Consider the following 15838-nt stretch of genomic DNA (forward strand, 5'->3'; position numbering starts at 1 on the left):
GCAGACGCTTAACTGACTGAGCCACCCAAGCACCCCATAAATTATCTTTTTAAAGAAAACAGTTTGTGTTGGTTGGGTTAAGGAAAAGAATGAAGGATGGTTGAGTTTTTTGGTGTTTTTTTTTTTTTAATGTGTATGTAATTAGACATTAGCACATAGAATAATATGGGCCCTTTAAGCAGAAAGAGAGCAAAATTCCAGGGCACGTTGCTACCTGGAGACAGTCTAACATTGGAGAGTTTCCTTCTCCAGTGGAGGATTTTGTGAGTGGTTGGTTTGTTCATAAAAATCAGAGGACTTTACACTACCCCTCTTCCTTGAAACTCTTCTTTCTTGGCTTTTTCCATACTTCGTTTTCCTCACTTTTTTTTTTTTTGGTCTCTGTCCCTGTTCTTTCTTTTCTTTCTTGGATCCTCTGCTCCCCCGTCACCGCTGGCCAAGCCACTCAGACTCCTGCCAGGGCCTCAGATGGTCAGCTGGCTGTCCCGTCCTGCGTCTCTCACCGCCACGTGTCAGCCTCGTCCCCCTCCACTGTCCCCAGGACCGGGCACAGTGTGGGGCACTAGAGAGAGCGTTGAGATGGGGGTCAAAAGGCCTGAATTCTTCATTTTTCCTTTCAGACTTCATTTCCTTTTTTCTTGCTGCTTTTAAGATTTTTTTCTGTTAATCTCACTGGTTTTCAACCATTTGGTGATAACGCATCTTGCTGTAGTCTTTGTCACCTTCCGTTTGAGGTTCGCGGAGCTTCTTGGATCTGTGGGCAAAAAGTTTTCATCAGCTGGGTGGCTCAGTGGGTTAAAGCCTCTGCCTTCGGCTCAGGTCATGATCCCGGGGTCCTGGGATCGAGCCCCACATCGGGCTGTCTGCTCCGCGGAGAGCCTGCTTCCGCCTCTCTCTCTCTCTCTGCCTGCCTCTCTGCCTACTTGTGATCTCTGTCTAGCAAATAAATAAATAAATAAATAAATAAATAAATAAATAAAAAGTTTTCATCAGGTGCAGAAAATGTCCAGCCATTATGTATTTCTCCTGCCCTCCACCTCCTTCGGGAACGTTAGTTACATATATTAGCTTGCTTGATACTGTCCCATAGACAGTTCACTGACTCTCTGTTTCATCGTTGTCATTTGTTCCCTCGGTGTTTTATTTTGGGTAGCTTCTATTGCTGTGTCTTCCATTTCTCTTGTCACGTTCACGTTTTGCTTTATGTTCTTGAACACAAGAACATATTTATCACAGTGGTTCTAACCTCCTTGTCTACTAATTCTATCATCTGTGTCATCTCTGGGACTGTGCTTCTGAACTATTTTCCTTTTCCTTATGTATTCTCCCTCGTCTTTGCATACCAGGCAGACTTCTGTTGAATGCTGGGCGTGCTGATTTATTATTACTATTATTTACAATTTGGGGTGCTAGATTTTATTGTAGCACTTTAAATATTAATTGAGATTTGTTTTAGGACACGTTTTAGCAATAGAATTACACTGATCATTTCAAGATGTGCTTCCAGGCTTTGTGAGACATGTCCAGGACAACCTTTAATCTAAGGCTAGTTTGCCCCCACTCCCCCTTCTACCCAAGACACAGTCCCTTCCTGAGGACTCAATCCAACGCCGTGTCTATGAGGCGGCTCATCACTCTAGCTAATGCAAACCATTCCTGGCCCTGTGTGAAGTCTGGGAATTCCACCTGCTTTTATCAGGTAGTTCTTTGACCAGCATTTTTAATTCCTGCCCCACAGGCATAGATCAGTACTCAGCCAAAGATTTGAGAGGATTCTGCTAAAGACTTCCAGAAAGATCTGGAACTCTCCCTCTCCCTTGTTTTTTCTGTACAGCTCCCTCCCCTCAAGTATTTCACCCCACAAAGTCCTCCTTCCCTTAACCTTCCAAAGCTCCAGATTCTGTGTCCTCCACTCAGTGTGAGTTCCAGGCTCCCATAGGGATCTCTAGCTGGGTACTCACAGGGCCCACTTCGTTTACTTTCTCCAGCTTCTGAGAACTAGTGCTTCCTGTGTTTCCTCTGAGTTTCTCATGTTTGAAACAAGGCTTCAAGCTATTTCATACCAAAATACTTTAGTATTACTCCTCTACAAAATAAGGCCATTTTCTTCATTATCACAATGACATTGGCACGGTTATGGGTGTGAGCAGTAAGTTCTCAGTATCCTCTGATATCTAGAAATTTGAGATTTCCCACATTTTGCAAAAGTGTTCTTTACAATAAGTTTAGCCGAACTAGGATTCCATCTACGACTGTAATTGTGACGTGGCTCTTTTATTCTAGAAACAGTCCTTTTTTCCCCCCAACATTGATGTGTTGAACAGAGCCAGCCACCTGTGCTCTGCACTGTTCCATGTTCTGTATTCCTCTCATAGCTTCCTGTTTCCTCTTACTTGATACAGATCTAAAAGTGTGATTAGGGGTGCCTGGGTGGCTCAGTGGGTTATGTCACTGCCTTCGGCTCAGGTCATGGTCCCAGGATCCTGAGATGGAGCCCTGCATCGGGCTCTCTGCTCAGCAAGGAGCCTGCTTCCCTTCCCCTTTCTCTGCCTGCCTCTCTGCCTACTTGTGATCTCTGTCTGTCAAATAAATAAATAAAATCTTTTTAAAAAAATAAATAAAAGCGATTAGATTGACATTAAATGGTGTCAGTAATAATATATAATGGATGATGTTAGATTTCATGTTCTGTCACATGCGCAGACCTTCCTAACATTAGTGATGTGAAGGTTGACCCCTGGACGGGAGTTGCAACCATCTTGTCCCTCCACTGGGTAGTTACGGCTTTCCTCGTGTGTCCGGAAAGTAATCTCTGCAGTGTATTTTTGCCACTACAAAAACGTCCATTTTCCCTATCAACTTTCATCGATTTGTTTTAATGCAATGGATAATCTTTACCCAACTCAGTTGTTTTATTAGAGACTATAAAATGATTTTCTAATTCTGTTATTCCCTACTTCCTAGTTGGCATTCTTCATTAAAGGAGAGCTTTTCCCTATTTGGTAATCCTGAAATAGACATGGTCTGTACCAGAAAGACAGAGTAAATGAGTAATTCTTTCTCTTTATCAATTTTCAAAGAATTTGATTCAATAGTCACCTCAAAGGGTGACAAACGAATTTTTTTCTGTCTCCTGATATTGATTTTTCATGGTTTTTTTTTTTCCCAATAAAAATCATCAACTACAATAATTGATTCCACTTGATGCTCTAATCATCAGCTTTGGCCAGAGGGAGGTCAGAGACCTGGATTCTAGGTTTTGAAGTATCCTAAGCCAACTGTGTACCCTTGACAGGCCCTTTAATATTTGTTCTGGTTTTCCTTTTTAAAGCCAGAGAAATGGACTGTGGATAGTTGCTTTCAGCTCTAGGATTGGGATTCTGAGCTCCGTCCACCACCTTATCCACTGCCCTGCTTCTGTCCCCACAGGAAGAAGCCCTCCGCCTGCCATCCAGGCCTTCCTCGGGCGGCGCCCTCTGGCCGGACAGTCCTTTCTCCTCTGGTTCCTCCACAGCAATCTCCCCTGCCAGCCTCCCTCGTCTCCTGTTTGCCACACAAGACCAGCTATTCCCTGGTCTGAAATGCCTTGCTTCTCCCTCCCCGTGTATTCTGAACCTCCCCCGTCTTCCAGATCCCAGTTCAGTTCTTCCCACCTTTTCACTGCTATTCCCCTACAGTGTTTTCTTGCTCTTAACTGGCGTCTTCTCTTGGAATATTACTTGTTTCCAGAGTATTGCTTGGCACAAAAGAAGTACTACAGCTGCTAATGTTGTTGAACTTCTGTGTCTTCTGCAGCACTGTGTATTTTGCTGAATAGCAATCTTAAGGTACTTGGGTGTGTGTGTGTGTGTGTGTGTGTGTGTGTGTGTTGGGCTAGAGTCTTATAAGTGTCAATGTTCACCTTTTCATTAATGTATTTCCACTCCCTGGGTTCCCTTACCTATCCAGGGGAACCGATAACCTGGACACAGTCATAATGATCTGAAGCATGTTAGGAAACAAGGATCGTCCCTGTATCTCACAGTCTAAGTAAGCACAACTGTTGTATACTTTTTCCCCTCTCCTGCTACATTGTTTTGTTTTGAATATGAAATCACAAGCCCCTAAATAAACCTCATAAAGAGCCAGCTGTGCTGATAAGATATGTTAGGCACAGATTTTCTTCAAGCAGAGTGATCCTCTATGATCCAAAATGTTAAGAAAATATTAGGAGTAGTTTACGTAACATACATTTTCCAAGTTATTTACTGACAGGTAAATTTTATAATCACTTATGTGAATTCTCAAGAGATACAGTATTGCTGAGTGCCCAAAATTTGACCTCATATTCTTTGTTTAGGCCTATTTATGAGCTATAATTCTCTTCAACCTGCCAGAATGTGTTTCCCTGTTCGTTATAGAAGTTTGTCTTTTCTCAAGGGTAGAACCTTTTGAAATTACCTTCCTACAGTGGAGTGGATCATCTAATAATTAGTGACATCCGACAGGATTAGTCTGTTGCATTTTCATGCTGGAGAGGGTAAAAGAGAGATATTCCAAATACGTAGGTACCAAGCACACATTTGTTATGCAAGGACCACCGACATTTATCTCTGACTTCCGTCATAGCCTTCCCCATCGAGACACACACACACACCCCACGGAGACATACACACACACACACACACACACACACACCCTTCATCACAGCACTTCCCTGAATCTCATGCTATTTCACATTCTTGCTGCTCTTTCTCCCCGAAGTGCTTTCCCCCCATTTTTGTCAATTTATAAGTTATTATTGATCTTTCAGAAATCAAGTCAAAGATAACTTCCTCTTTCCCACCACTTCCCTGCCACTACCCCAGTGCAGTTAACTTCCCTTCTCTCTGCTTCTGCTGTACAAAGCACAGATGCCCAGGATAGTAGCGCCTGTGAGACTTGATGGTCTTTATTTGTGAACTCATTGGTCTCCTCCTACTAATATCAAAAACCGCTGGAGGGTGGAAACCTTGTCTGATCTGGCTTTTTATCTCCTGAAGTTATCTCTTTTTGTCTCCTCCTAATATTTGGGTCAGAGAAGATATTTACATAATAAATGTGTATCTCTTTAATAATTAAGTTCCCTGCCCTACCCAGAGACAGCTTCTCCTCCTTCCCAAAGTTGGCATGCAGTGGTCTATAATAGTGTTGCCAGCAATATTGCTACATCTTCACAATTTGAACACAGCCTGTGAGTGAAAACCACTGCTCTAGAATAGTTATGCACGTTCAGATGGTGCTGTCAGACAAGCTGTTGAAGGGTACCTATTCTTTTGTATAATAGTTGGACAGAATTGTGCACGACTGACATCTAACATGCCTGTACGTAACCACCAACCAGATGCCCCTCCCAGTTGGGCTCTTCCCCTCCCCTAACAAAAGTATATTCATCTGCATTCTCCAGAGAAGTAGAACCAAAGGGGCAGGAGAGAGATGTTCTAGGTGTTTTTGACAGGAGAGCCTAATGGAAGTTGGGAAGAGTTTTTCTACAGAAAGGAGGTTTTAGCTGGGATCTGAAAGATAAGGAAGAGTACCCTAAGAAAGGAAGAAGGGGAAAGAACTTCGTAGGCAAGTGCAGGGCCCTGAAATGGGAGCGAAGAACTGAAGAAGCCCCAGGTAGGAGGATTCCAGAGAGGCAAGGGGAGGTGGTTAGCCGATGGCTAGAGGAGGAGACAGAAGCCCAGTCATGAAGGGCCTTGCTGATCTGAAGAATGCGAACCTTTGTGCACTTAAGAGCTTTAAGTTGATGAGAGACATAATCAGACATCACTTTTAAACTTAGAAACTATAAACCATACAAACCTTAAGTGGGAAGAATTTGTACATATGTGTTTACTCGTGAAACAGCTGCTCAGTCAAGATGTTTCCAGTACCTGGAAGGTTCTCGCCTTCTCCATCAGGGCCCATGTCCTCCAAGAGTGGCCACTGTCCTGACTTCTGCCACCAGAGATGACTTCTGCTTGTTTTCGAACTACAATAAGGGCCATCATGCAGTTGTTTCGCTTCGTGTCTTAATGCTTTACTTGGCACACGATCAGCGAGATCACACGCAGTGGTGGCTCGCCCTTTTTCGTTGCTCTGTAGTATTCCACTGTGTGACTACACCACGTGGTCTCTGCCCCTTCAGCTACTGACGCACACAACAGTCGCCTCTTTTTTTGCAACTGCTATCACTCCCGGTGTTCATGTCTTTTGATGGACTTGTGCACTCATTTCCGGAGGAGACGGAAGTCTTCAACAGATCGCTCTGCTTGTGAAGTGGAGGATGGAGGGAAGAGAGTAGAAGGGCATTTGCTCAGGTGCCAGCTCCTTGGATGCACAGATTTTTACCAGACAGCTTATTAAAGGAGCAGACCCGTTCAGAACATTTTAAACCTCACACAAATCAAAATACAGATTAAAAAATAGAATAGAATAGAAGAGCAGACTTCATTTTGGCTTGCAGCACTATTGTCATCACTGTAGCTGTTATTGTTCACAGCAAGCTTTCACGTGGACCTGATAATAATTAGAAGGATGGCGTGGTGTGACAAGCTTTACTGATTGGTAGTTGAATTTATGTCCCAATAAACAGAAACATTATTGCCCTCATCTAACATTTGTGAAGTCCCCTCCCTCCATAATTGCTGGTGTGTGTGTGGGAGGGGTGGTAGTGTGGTGGTGTGTCTGAATTTACTGTTTCCTCTCAAATGCTTCCTAAAAGTGGTTTTCAAGAACCTTGGGTTCTCTGCAGTATCTCTGAACCATTCCTGTTCCAGGGACTAAAACAGCCCACATACAGAGACTACATTCTCCAAACTCCAGATTTTTTTTTTTAAGATTTTATTTATTTGACAGAGAGAGACACAGCAGGAGAGGGAACACAAGCAGGGGGAGTGGGAGAGGGAGAAGGAGACTCCTCGCCAAGCAAAGAGCTTGATGCAGGGCTCAATCCCAGGACCCTGGGACCATGACCTGGGCCGAAGGCAGACGCTTAACCAACTGAGCCACCCAGGTGCCCCCAAACTCAAGGTTTTAGGTTTTGTTTTTCCTGACTTGTGAGTTTATTTATATTTCTTTAAACTTTAAAATTGACACAGTTTGTTGTATGTATAATGGGTTGCCATTACAGAAAATGTTAGGTGAAATTCAGAATATTTTTGTAGAGAAACAAAATTTGTACTCACAGTTAATATTCAGCCAATAGAACTGTGGGAATTAAGATACAGTAATATAGTAATAAAGAGGCCGTGTGTCCGATTTCACCGCACACGTCCAGCTGTTAGCTCACTATTTTGCATCATAGTTCTACTCTAAATCTGTCTTTTCACCATCCTGAATGTGCTGTGCATTTTCATTAATCAACACTTCTTGAACACCTACAATATGCCAGATACTTTGCTCCTAGGTCATAGAGATATGGAGGTGTAGTCATTGATTAAGGAATCGATAGTCTAGCAGAAGAGACAGTCAAGTGAACCAATGGGTGCCATACCCCATTGAAGGCTTGAACTAAATTGTGCCAAGGTGTTCTGGTAGCACTGACAAGGGGCATTTGAATCAGAGCAGGTAGCCTTTGAGCTGACTTTTCAAGAAGGCAGACCTGTGCTAGGAAGGACATGCCAGTCCCAGAGATTAGGAAACTCAAAGACACAGGGGCTGTAAGTAGCTTGATGTGGTCAGGGAATAACTAATAGCTTCTTATGGTTAGCGTGCTTGGAGAAGCGGGAGAGAAGGTTAGAGAGGTAAGCAGAGGCCAGAACTTAAAAGTCTGGGCATGTAGGAAAGGTGCGGACTGAGGAGGAGGCTCAGATTCTCACCGGGTTCCTAGCTGGACTCCCTGTGAGTCTTCAAACATGTCGCTGGACGTAGGGTCCTCATCAGTATGACCAGAGAATTGGAGAGTCATTCCCAAACCCTGTTCTGGAAACACCATTCCAGATGTGAAAAGATCTATGCTGTGCTGTGAAAAATGTTGTCTTAAATAATTAAGGGAAGATTGAATACCACATTTGCCTCTTTCAGATTCACAGTGACATTAGCATGGTAAAAGTTTCCAAAGTCAAATGATGAAGAAACCACTTCAATTTTCCTTAACTCAGCATTTTCCAAATTACTTGAACTTAGATTCCATTTTTTCTAATATTACTATTAGTATCCTGTTGCAGAGCCCCATTTGGCAAACAATGGACAAGGTCTTAAAGGTCCAGTCATCTTCATTCATTTGTTAAATTTTTTTTAAAGCACAGAAACAAAAATCTGGTCCTTCTATACCCTCTTCCTATTTTAGTCCGCTGGTGCATCTCTATAAGAAACTTTAGCTATTTTTCATAGCAATGGCTTTTTTATTGCATCCGCTATCTTGGGATTTTTTTTTTCCTTTTCTCATTTTTCATGTCATGCCCAGACTTTATTACCTGATAATAAGTTGCAAGAAATGAGAATTGAGTTGCTTCTAAACAAATATCAATCACTTGTGATATGTTTAGTAGAAATTCTAATGAATATAATCAGGGTTTTACTTATTATAAAGTCATTAAATTCACCATTGGCAAATCCCAAAATTAATAACAAGTTAATACATCATTTGAGGTGCCAGAGAGATCAAATAAATAAAAACAGAATTGACCTTGTTAAAAATTTGATATTTTCAACACTTAACTGTCAGAGCCACTGATTTGGAAATTGTAATAAATTCTTGGAAAATGGGAACTCCCCCCCCCCCCCGGAAAAATACCCATCATTTGGCAAACTACAGTGTCATTTTCCTTGAAGAGAATATAGTGATTGATTACCCAAAGTGCTACCATGACAGGGTAAACCAACCAAATAGCTGGAAAATTGTGTGTAATCATATAGCATCTCATAGGCTTTTTGTCGATCACGATCATTAGAATTAAACTACGACCTTATAATCATTCCCTGTAGGTACTGCCTACTTACCCCAAAACCCTTATCTTAGAGGGATGTTCCCGGGTGCTTGCATTTTCCCCTTCCCCTCTGATGCGGTCACAGAAATAAACACAGACCACCCTGAACCCACCCAGCGACACTGCGGCATGCAGAGATGCTGGTGTCTAGGATCCCTGACGTATGTGACATTCGGGAGGTTCGTTTCTGTGTGCTAACATTATTAGTACTGTTTCCCTTATTAGTTGCATTGTCCTGAAGGTCCTGAGAGGTCATCAACCAGTGGGGGAAGGGAAGGATGGGAGATGGACAAAAGGGAATGAAGAACGCCAGTCTTGCTTTCGAGAAGTTGACCATCGAATCAGGGAGACCAAACACACCTGAGACGATCTGAGAACAATTAGACATCTTCCCCTCTGTGTAAAAGCACCAGCCCGCCAACTGAATCCCAGAGTGATGAAGTCCAGTCAAGGAGCCACCAAAGCATCCTTGGTTATTAAAAGACTAAATTGAGTCATAAGAAAGGAAGCGGTTACCCAAACCTGCCCGGAGTTAATTATCAATAGCTTAATTGGAAATAGAACCAGACCCTTTCTCTCAATAAACCTGAACAATTTCCCCGTGCTCCTTCCTCTCCCCGGCGGTGTTTTAGACTTTAAGGGGGCTTTGTTAGGATGGCTGACTCCACTCTGCTTTATTAATTGCTGTCCACGTGTTGTAGGATATCCTGTGTTCTGAATCGGGATGAGGATTTTAGATGCTTCTGAGCAGCATGGGGACATGTAGCAAAGCCAAATCAATTCCTGTCACTCACACACAAACACAGAGGCGCGGGATTCATGGATCAGGGCGAAGCTGCACTGCTTTATTCTTAAAATCAATACAGAAAAGGAAGTTGAACTTGTGGGGATTCTTTGGAGACCATAATTTGGTTTCCTGTGAGGTTTAGCCTTACAGAATACAACCGTTCCTTCCTTTTCACCTTCTGATTATTTTACTTCGGGAGGGGGGAGGTCACGGAGGGGCAGGACAGAAGATAAGAAGCCTCTGTAGCCACATAATCTTGAATAAGCACGCGTGCGTGGGGAACTCATAACTCAAGCTGATCCTCCCCATTGTGTTGAGAAAAGCTGTCCAGTCGTAGCCATTCTTTGTATTTTCAGAAGGAAAAAAAAAAATGAACCAAGACCCTGTACCCCATAGTCTGCATTTAAGCAGAATAAAATGCTTTTGACTTTTTTTTCCCCCCCGACAGGTCACTGTCAGCATAGAAAAAAAAAATTTTTTTTTAATGTTTACTTTTATGGCCGTGTCTACCATAGCTTCTGTAATTCTGTGTAAATAAACACATCTTCAACAAACCAATTGTTGATCAAAGGCTTCCAGGGTGGAGGGAATGTGATTAATGCTAGGCATGTGATTAATATTTACTCCACGGTAATTCTGCTCCTTCTGAAAGAGGCAGGTATTAATGGTTTCAACAATGCGGTCTTGTCTTCATCCAAGATTTCGAGTTGATTGAATATGCCTCTTTACAGATAGAACGCGGACTGCCACACAGTACTATCAGTCTCTAGCTGCAAGATGGGCTTATTATTATTGTTTCCCTGGGATATTTCTCTAATTCCATTCTTAAAATGTGTCCGAGTCCCTTTGGACACTGCTTCTACAGCGGTGGAAACAGTAGGAAATGCTCTGATCTAATGAGGAAGTGGTGGGGCTACAAGCAGGGAGACTCGGGGCTACCTCCGAGGCAGAGGGGTGGAGTTAAAATGGCGTGGCTTGTAGCCCTTGGCTCTGCTGACTTCATTCTCTAAGCCTGTTCCTTCATCTTTTATATCTTTTATTCTTTTTTTTTTTTTCAGTGTTCCAAGATTTATTGTTTGTATATAATACCCAGTGCTCCATGCGATACGTGCCCTCCTTAATACCCATCCCTGGGGGGCGCCTGGGTGGCTCAGTGGGTTAAGCCTCTGTCTTTGGCTCAGGTCATGATCCCAGGGTCCTGGGATCAAGTCCTGCATTGGGCTCTCTGCTCAGAGGGGAGACTGCTTCTCTCCCCCTCTCTCTGTCTACCTCTCTGCCTACTTGTGATCTTTGTCTGTCAAATAAATAAATAAAATCTTTAAAATAAAATAAAATAAAATAAAACCTTAAAAAAAAATTCCCATCACTGGCTCACCCATCCCCCTACTCCACCTCCCCACTAAAACCCTCAATTTGTTTCTCAAAGTCCACAGTCTCTCATGGTACATCTCCCCCTCTGATTTCCCCCAATTCACTTTTCCTTTCCTTCTCCTAATGTTCTCCATGTTATTCCTTATGTTCCTCCAGATCCTGGAGGGCATTTTTCTCAGAGTTGCCTTTTGTAGGTCCCTAATCTCAAAGTACAGCCTTGGATGCAATAACTCAGTCTCCAGCCAAACATGCATTTTCTTTCTTAAAAGCCATAGCCATATCTCATGGATGCCAAGAATTTCATGAAATCATTCCATAAACCCCTGTCCTGTGTCTTTCCACAGAAAGTCCTTTCTCAGGCCTTTGGAAGACCAGCATCATGCAAGTTAATTATTTGGTTGTTTTTAATCGATATGTGTCAGTGTCACCTCCCCAAGGAAAGCTCGTGTCTTAGATGATGGCATCCTTGCAGTTGGCCTTCCTTGTCCTACACATGACTTGAATTTTAAAAAACAGAGAGAGAGAGAAAAAAAACAACTCATGAATTTCTGTGTCCTCTCGCAGAGCACAATCATTGTGGAGAAGACCGTGCAGGACCTCATGAACCTGATGCACGACCTGAGCGCCTACTCGGATCAGTTCCTCAACATGGTGTGCGTGAAACTCCAGGAGTACAAGGACACCTGCACTGCGGCCTGCAGGTAGACCTTCGGCGGCGACCCTGACCAGTGTCCTCCTTGGGGATACTGTTTCTCCACCATTCTAGAAAAGGACCAGTTTTGCGCTTGGCAAGGGCATTGACAAGAGCATGTGCCTCCTAGATGCATGTGTGGTCACGCCAATGGAGGGGAGGGAGGGACCAAGGGACAGAGCCACTTAGGACTACTGCTGAATGGCAGAGACAAGGTGTCAGCCTGGACTTCCAAGAAAACCTAGAATCGTTAAGACTTGTCTTTGGGAAGATGCCAGATAGTGGTCAGTCCATCTCATGATCCTGAAAGATCTTTAAAGGAAAGCAATTTGAAATTCTTGGGATTCCTTAATAATCTGCAATGTAGTTTCTTTTTAGTTCTTAAGATGTGCTTCTCCAGATGCTTGATCTGTAGCCTTCCGACCACAATGACAGGATAGTTAGGCCTCTTTCCAGCATCCACAGAACCGAAACACCATTGTTATGAACTGGGAAACCTTTAGTTTTCCCTCTGATTTCTTTTCTCTGGGCTCAGATATCTCACTGAGCTATGGAACAGATCCTAGCACTTCTGGTAAGAAGCAAATAATAGGAGTAAATGATGATCTGGTGGACAAGAGCTGAAACAATTAGGGAAGAAAAGAGTATATGATAAAACACTAAAATTAATGTGATCTATAATTAAGGAGAGGTAGGAAAGTACAGTAATCAGGGGCTACTTGCACAAAACGGGACAAAAGAACAGAAGGAAGGAAAGATGAGAGAGAAAAAGAAGGGGAGAGTGGAGTCAGAAAAGATTTCGCAGGTGAGATGTGTGGGTGTGTGCTGGCTTTAGAAAGACAGATGGGATGTAGGGAGGCGGACAGAATAAAGGACATTTCAGGGACACAGGGGAAGTACCAGTATCATTGCCTGTTAGTTCAGCAAAATCATTACCTTCCTTGCAATGAAGTGCTAGACACGGTGCTTCTTAGTACATTCTGGCATCGCCTTTGCCAGAGATTTATTGAGCATTTACCAGGTCCGAGACAATGTGAGTATGTGAGGATAAAGTAGTCCGTCAGTCAGAGATTATAACTTGAATGAGTTTGTCTTCTTGGTAGAGAATAGAAAAGGAAATCAGAGACCACTGTCCATGGTGTTAATTTATGATAGAGAACATAAGATTAGGTAGACATGCTCTAGGAGGAAGACATTGAGGACAGGAGCCCCTCCGTGACAGGTAGGAAGTAGGCCTTGTGGAGAATGAGGAGGACTTAGACAGGATTTGGGCTAAAGAGCTGAAGGAAGGAACGAGCAATGTCAAGGAGGTGGGAAGAGTAGGGAAAGAAAGTACAAATGACAAATGTTTGGGTTTTGGAAAGGAAGGCTGAGCCAACATGGAGGCTCTTGAATACAAGCTCAGGAAACTTGGCCTTGTACAATTAGGTAGTGGGGAACCACTGATGAAGAATAAATGGGAGTACCAGGCACAGACCTGTGCCTCAGGGAGACTTTTCTGAGCTTTGGAAACCAGAGTGTGGAGGAGGAGGGAGAGAAAGAGAGGCAACGAGTTTCTGAATTGAAGAGAAGCAAAAGAGTTAGTGAGGAAGGGACAAATCAAGAGACACTAGGAGGCAAATTTGTAGGACGTGGCCACTGGTTGGCTGTAGGGGGTAAGGAAATATATGAAGAAATAGTAGTTGAAATTAGCTTTATCTTTTCTGTGCTGTATTTGTAGAGAATTTTTTTTAACTTGAATTCAAGATCTCACATTTACCCATTAAATTTAATGTTATTTTTAGCTCATCGTTTCAGTCTTCTGAGATATTTTTGAATCCTCATTCTGTCATCAGAAAATCTTAGCTCTTCCCCAAATTCCTTGTCATTCTTGATTTTATAAGCAATCTTTTAGTTTCTTTATGTATGTCATTTGGAAAAAAAAATGTTCAACAGGACAAGGCTAAGTTGAGAATTTGGGGGCATACCTCTCGAGACTTCTTTGAGATTCCCATTCCTATGTTACCCAGTATTTCAGGAGTTCCTGGGGTTTTCTAAATGTGAAATCAGACTATACCTCAACATCAGGCTCTGGAACCTACATCTGAATGCTGACTTTGCCACTTCTTAGTTCCTATGACCTTGAACAACAAGTTGCTCAATCTCTCTGTGCCTTAATTTTCTCATCTGCAAGAAGGAATAATAATAGATCTCCCCTCATAGGGTTGTTATGAAAATGTTAGTCTTCTAGAGTTGTTTTTAGCAAAATAATAAGTTTCCCCCAAAATGATTAGCTGTGATTCTGATGACAAAGATGACCCTTACCACCATTCATGATGGTACTTCCTGTATTTTATCATCTGCCCCCATAAGAGACTTGTTAGATTTCTTGCTGGTGTCCTTGCAGTCCTAACCTTTACAATGCAGCTCTCCCTACCTCAGGTCTCCCCAGAGTGGGCACATACAGGTGTGCAAAAGATGGTACAAGGTATCCTTCTACTTTCAGGACCCACTGCCCCTGCTGTGTAGAACCTTTGTTAAGAGTTCTGGTTCATCTTTGACAGCTTACAAATTACCCTTGGAAACCAAGGGTAATTTGACCTTGACCTTGAGCCAGATTTACTATTTCCTATGTCAAATCAATGAGTTCCCAAGTTAGAATAGGAACAAGGGCATGTGACTTGTGCATTGGGAGGTCTTCCTGGCTCTGAGTGAGGACCACTTCCTAATTGTTCACAAACCATCTTGAATAATCTGTTCTAGAATTCTGCCTCTAACTCCAAACTCACCTGATTTCTGTCATATACTTTCTTTTCCTTTTATGAACATCTTTGCTCTTGGGCATTTTTCACTGTTTGCCAGGATATACCTCTAAGATGATCGAGAATGGATCTGTGATTCTCTGCTCTGAGTTATTTCTAGTGCCCCAAGGTCCTTGCCTAAATGTATTAAGCCTGCCAGGATATTCTTTAATTCCAGTAACTGTTGACACAGTTTATTACCCCATCCTGAAAGCAACATACTGGTTTCTAGGATTTCATTCATTCATCCGAAGTTTCTTGAGTACTTGTAGAGTTTGTAGAGACAGTGATGAACCAAAAGACAAGATGATGCTTTTTATGATGTTGACATTCTTCTGGAGATGGAAGAGAGAAGACAGACAATAAATAGAATGAGAGACACAAAGAATTTTAAAATAATAAGTACTGTGGGGGACAATGGGGGGAATGCAATAGGGCAGATAGACTCTGGAGTGTAGGAGAAGGAGCCTGCCATTTTAGATAAGGTGCTCCAGAGGGCCACTCAAGCTGAGATTTGAAAAGAGGCTCAAAGGAATTTGGGGAGTTAGCTGAAGTAACTGGAAAGAGTACCCTGAAGAAGGCAAAGGCTCTGCATGTGACTTTCCAGGAGCCACTGCTGGGAGGCCAGTGTGGTTGGTGTAAAGTGAGCAAAGAGGGTATGAGGCGGACGTCCCCAAGAGCACAGACCATGTTTTGTCATTTTATATGTTATTTTAATGAGAGGGCCAGACCATGCAGGGCCTTGTAGGTCACAGTAGGGATACTGACTTCTACTCTGAGTGAAACGGGAGCCCCCTAGGGGGGACAGCATGATCGCCATGACCTACACTGGACCGAGCGTCAGCTGTATGGGGACAGGGATGGAAGCAGGGAGCGCGGTTAAGGGCTATCGTGGCAATCCAGGTAAGAGATGAAGACCGCTCAACTGATGGTAGCCGCAGGGATGGTGAGAACTGGTTGAATTCTGAATATATTTGGAATCCCCTGCCATAGTTAGAAGGTGTGAGAGGAAGAAAGGTGTCAAAGATGACTCCTAGGACTTTTTTTATTTGAGTGATGGAAAGATAGAGTTGCCAGCTATGGGAATGGAAGACACCACAGGACAAGGAAGTGAGGACTTAAGATTGGGGGGGGTTGTCTCTGGGGCATCCACACAGAGATAGGGAGCAGGCATCCAAAGGAGAGGAGTCTGGCCATTGACATATAAATAGTATGTGTAAATGGTATTTAAAACCATGGATGAGATGAAACCTCAGGGGAGTGAGTGTAAACATGACAG

At 43.0% G+C, this 15838-nt stretch overlaps 1 protein-coding gene across 1 annotated transcript in view; it reads left to right on the forward strand.

The window, feature by feature from the left end:
• EXOC4 (exocyst complex component 4) overlaps window positions 1–15838 on the forward strand; it is a 724031-nt gene that overhangs the window by 562709 nt on the left and 145484 nt on the right. Inside the window, exon 12 of the mRNA XM_044246587.1 lies at window positions 11653–11789. Coding sequence (XP_044102522.1) covers window positions 11653–11789 — 137 coding nt within the window. The remainder of the gene's footprint in view (window positions 1–11652; window positions 11790–15838) is intronic.

This window comes from Neovison vison, chromosome 4, assembly GCF_020171115.1.
Source record: "Neovison vison isolate M4711 chromosome 4, ASM_NN_V1, whole genome shotgun sequence".
NCBI classification, from domain to species: Eukaryota; Metazoa; Chordata; class Mammalia; order Carnivora; family Mustelidae; genus Neogale; species Neogale vison.